This window comes from Plectropomus leopardus, unplaced genomic scaffold (genome assembly GCF_008729295.1).
Source record: "Plectropomus leopardus isolate mb unplaced genomic scaffold, YSFRI_Pleo_2.0 unplaced_scaffold4564, whole genome shotgun sequence".
Taxonomy (NCBI): Eukaryota; Metazoa; Chordata; class Actinopteri; order Perciformes; family Serranidae; genus Plectropomus; species Plectropomus leopardus.
This window is the reverse complement of record NW_024650048.1, coordinates 1-4,467: the sequence shown is the minus strand read 5'-3', so window position 1 is coordinate 4,467 and position 4,467 is coordinate 1. Positions and strand designations below refer to the sequence as shown.

The 4,467-nt window shown below is 41.8% G+C and overlaps 1 protein-coding gene across 1 annotated transcript; it reads left to right on the top strand.

Annotated features, from left to right (window-relative positions):
- Nucleotides 1-226: 226 nt before the first annotated feature.
- LOC121939335 (TBC1 domain family member 2A-like) lies at nt 227-3,795 on the top strand (the record flags this gene model as incomplete). Its single annotated transcript, XM_042482375.1, has 4 exons — nt 227-347; nt 543-728; nt 1,499-1,620; nt 2,776-3,795. Coding segments are annotated over 4 exons (631 nt in total), but the record flags the coding sequence as incomplete, so codon positions are not given.
- Between the last annotated feature and the right edge of the window lie 672 nt (nt 3,796-4,467).

Here is a 4,467-nt window from a genome sequence, read left to right as displayed (position 1 = left end):
ATTTAGGACACATGCATCAACACACACACAGTTATCACAACAGGAAGAGGAAAAGAGACTAAAATGAGACAAACAGTCTCTAAAGGGTTAATAACAAACAGTCCCTGAAGGGTTAATAACAAACAGGCCTAAAGGGTTAATAACAAACAGTCCTAAAGGGTTGAACTGCTGCACACTGTCTGTGTCATGTGACGTGTCATGTGACGTGTCATGTGACGTGTCTCAGGGTGGCGGCCATCGCCCTGCTGGTCCTTCAGAGTGAAGAGGACGCCTTCTGGTGTCTGGTGGCGGTGGTGGAGGCCGTCATGCCTCAGGACTACTACACCACCAACCTGGTGGCCTCTCAGGTCAGGACACGTTTAGATAGTCCTTCTCTTTGTGTGTGTGTGTGTGTGTGTGTGTGTGTGTGTGTGTGTGTGTGTGTGTGTGTGTGTGTGTGTGTGTGGCACAAACGTCCAGTCTGATTACATTTTAGTGATCAGTGTTATTGGTTGATCAGTGTTATTGACTGATCAGTGTTATTGACGACACTGTGTGTTCAGGCGGACCAGCGCGTGCTGAAGGACTTCCTGGCGGAGAAGCTCCCCAGACTGGCGGCTCACTTTGAGGCGTACAGCATCGACGTGTCTCTCATCACCTTCAACTGGTTCCTGGTGATTTTTGTGGAGAGTCTGCCCAGTGACATCCTGCTGCCGCTGTGGGACGCCTTCCTGTACGAGGGCACCAAGGTACCCAACACCAAAAACACCAAAACACGCCACCGCTGTAATACATTTTAAAACAAACACACAGCCCTGAAAACATATTTCCAAAAATGTCCTCACTTTGCATCAACGTCCAAACTTTTAATTACGCCCCCACTTTTATAATGTCCTCATTTTGCATTAATATCAATAATATATAGTAAAAAGGCATCGTTATAAACACATTAAACATTATAAATGTCCACAGTTTGCACACGTGTCCCTGCTTCACATCATTGTCCTCCTTTTGCATTTATTTTCTCACTTTGCATGAATATCAACACTATGTTGTAAAATGACTTTATGAGTCATTAGTATTTGTTTTACTCTGGTGGTTAAATGTTCTTCAATATTAAATTTTATCTCCTTCAGTTATTGTACTTATACTTGTACTTATATTTCCTGTTAACTCCAGTTTACAAAAAGAAAAAAATGTTGACTTTATAGAAAAATATCATCAAGTATTCGTTTTGCTGAGGTGGAGCTATTTTAACTGCTTTTTCTGAGCGTAATTTCAAACAGTGACTTCTGTCTCACACTGAGTCTTAAAAACTTTATTTTCTGAAAAGATCTAAATGAAATCAAAACATCTGAATCAGTTTTTATTTATATCAGTTTCAACAACCAACATTGTTTCAATATATGTCGTCTTATGTTAAAAGAAGAAATAAAGTGCAGCAGTAGAAGACAGAAAAATGATGTTGTATATTGAAACTGGAGTCCCTGAGAAATCACCTGTGTGCTTGGTGCTGCAGGTGATCTTCAGGTACGCTCTCGCTCTCTTCAAATACAAAGAGGACGACATCCTGAAGATCCACGACAGCGTGGAGATGTACCAGTACCTGCGCTTCTTCACCAAGACCATCTCCGACGGCAGGTAAAACCACCTGACCTCGGCCCACGCGTCATGATGTGGGATTATTTCCGCAGGTGTTTTTATTCATTTATCGTCAGTGTTGCGATGCTGCCACCTGCTGGAGCTCAGCCTCACCTGAGAATCTTCATGATTTAGGATTTCTTCAGTATTAAACTAATCCAGTGATGTTTGTGGGAGAAAAATATCCGTCAGCACTCTCAAAACCGACTCTTTAATCTGATTTCTTTCTGCTTTGAGTAAACGTAAATTTGCAGCATTAATCGTTTGAAACCTGCATCAGCATCACTTTTCTCGTGCTGCGTTCAGACACAGACACAAGTATTTAAATCTCCTAATCAGGAATATCAAATATTCATTAATTAAATTTGTCTTGTCTTTGTTTTTGTCATGATGCCACTTTGTTTTTAAATGCAAAAACCCTCAGAAAAGCCCTCCTCCTCACAGGCCACTAAGAATAAATTAAAAATGATAAAAATAATAACAATAATATACAGGGATGTGAGTATATAAAAAACTGAATTACCATTTAACATTTTTTGATAAAACTATTATTATTATTATGTCAGGCATTTTTTTCTTTGCTTTTTGGTAATTTACAGATAATTTCTTGGACTTTTTAAAAATAATTTAATGCTAATTTTATGGGCATTTCTTCTTATTTGGCTCATCGGCTTCTTCTCCTGTTTTAGAAACATTTCATGCTTCCAGTTGTGGTGAACTGCGTTTGTGTCGTTACTGAACATCTTTCGAATGTCACACAAAACAAGACATTTGATGTTACATTTTACTTTCGGAATTTTTTATTGGCTTTGTAAAAGCCTTTTTTTCTGATATTTGTGATGGACTACATTTAGGACACATGCATGAACACACACACAATTCTCACAGCATGAAGGAGGACAAGAGACTAAAATGAGACAAACAGTCACTAAGGGGTTAATTGTGAATATTATAGATTCAGTGGCATTATCTGCCGCTCGGCCTGTTTGTCATCAAGTCATAAAAGAGCTGAAGTTGTGGCATCAGGAGACATTTTTCTTCTCTGGTTCTGTGAAGTTGATGAGGTTTAGTGCAGATCTCAGACTCTGCAGATATTTACGGTCTTTTTCTTGTCACGTTAATAAATCTGTTCAATGTTTTTGTTTGCTTATGCAGGAGGCTGACCGGCATCGCCTTCAACGACATGAACCCGTTCCCCGGCCGCCTGCTGAGGAACCGGCGAGTGTTTCACCTGGAGCGCCTGCAGGGGGAGCTGCGGGAGCTGGAGGAGCAGCAGAGGGAGTTTGTCACGGAGAGCGCCGAGCGGAAAGACAAGGAACTGGACACCATGGTCAGCGAGGACGACGAGGACCTCTGATCACTCTGACCGGGCTGTTTTTATTTCTGTCCGCTGACGGTCGACACACGGCTGCTCCTGCGATAAGTACCTGAAGATGCTGCACGGCTCAGCATCGTCACGTCTGAACGCTAGTTTGAGTTACAGTTTAACTGGTATTAGCTTTGGATCGTTGTTAACCGACGCAAACACCTGAATGAATACAAACACTGTCGCTCAAACAGATCATCACTCCTTCACTGTCACTGACGTACTTCCATCAGCTGCTGCCTCCATCGGCTGCTGCCTCCATCAGCTGCTTCTCTGCTGCTCAGCTGCTGCCTCCATCAGCTGCTGCCTCCATCAGCTGCTGGAGACAATATTCAGATATAGTCGACATTTACACTCAGTTTGATGTTTCAGGTGGTAAAAATATCTTTCACTGCATCCACAGCAGGAAATCACCTAGCTTCAGAATAAATGTAATAATATATATGTAATATATATAATATGAATATAAAATACAACCTTTTCAAGTTGTATGTCCCTAACTTCAGCCAAAATTAGTCAGTTTAGTCTCTCCTCAGTGCATACTTAATAAAAATCCTGACCAGTTTTACAGCAGCCCTTCACCCCTGATAAATAACAAACAGTCCCTATCTCTAACCACCGAGGGAGGCCGGCGCGGTGACCAGGACACCGCAGAACACCGAGTCCAGTTAAAGTCGGACTGAGGTGTTAAATGAAGAAGGAAATCGATTTTTAATCGAATTATCTGGGTGTGTTAGTCTGTTTTCAGAGGCACTAACATGCATTTAAAAAGTCCAGTTTTAGTCACAGCGACACAATAACGCCACTTCGTGTAAACCTACGGAGTGACGAAGTTTAAATATGATTATGAATATGCTATGTAGTAACACTACTGACACAGTTAGACTACTGACGCAGTTACATTACTGACACAGTTACACTACTGACACAGACACAGTTACACTACTGACGCAGTTACACTACTGACACAGTTAGACTACTGACACAGTTACACTACTGACGCAGTTACACTACTGACACAGTTACACTACTGACACAGTTACACTACTGACACAGTTAGACTACTGACACAGTTACACTACTGACACAGTTACACTACTGACACAGTTAGACTACTGACACTGTTACACTACTGACGCAGTTACACTACCGACGCAGTAACACTACCGACACAGTTAGACTACCGACGCAGTTACACTACTGACACAGTTAGACGACTGACACAGTTACACTACTGACACAGTTACACTACCGACGCAGTTACACTACCGACACAGTTAGACTACTGACACAGACACAGTTAGACTACTGACACAGTTAGACTACTGACACTGTTACACTACTGACACAGTTACACTACTGACACAGTTACACTACTGACACAGTTAGACTACTGACACTGTTACACTACTGACGCAGTTACACTACCGGCGCAGTTACACTACTGACACAGTTAGCACTACTGACACAGACACAGTTAC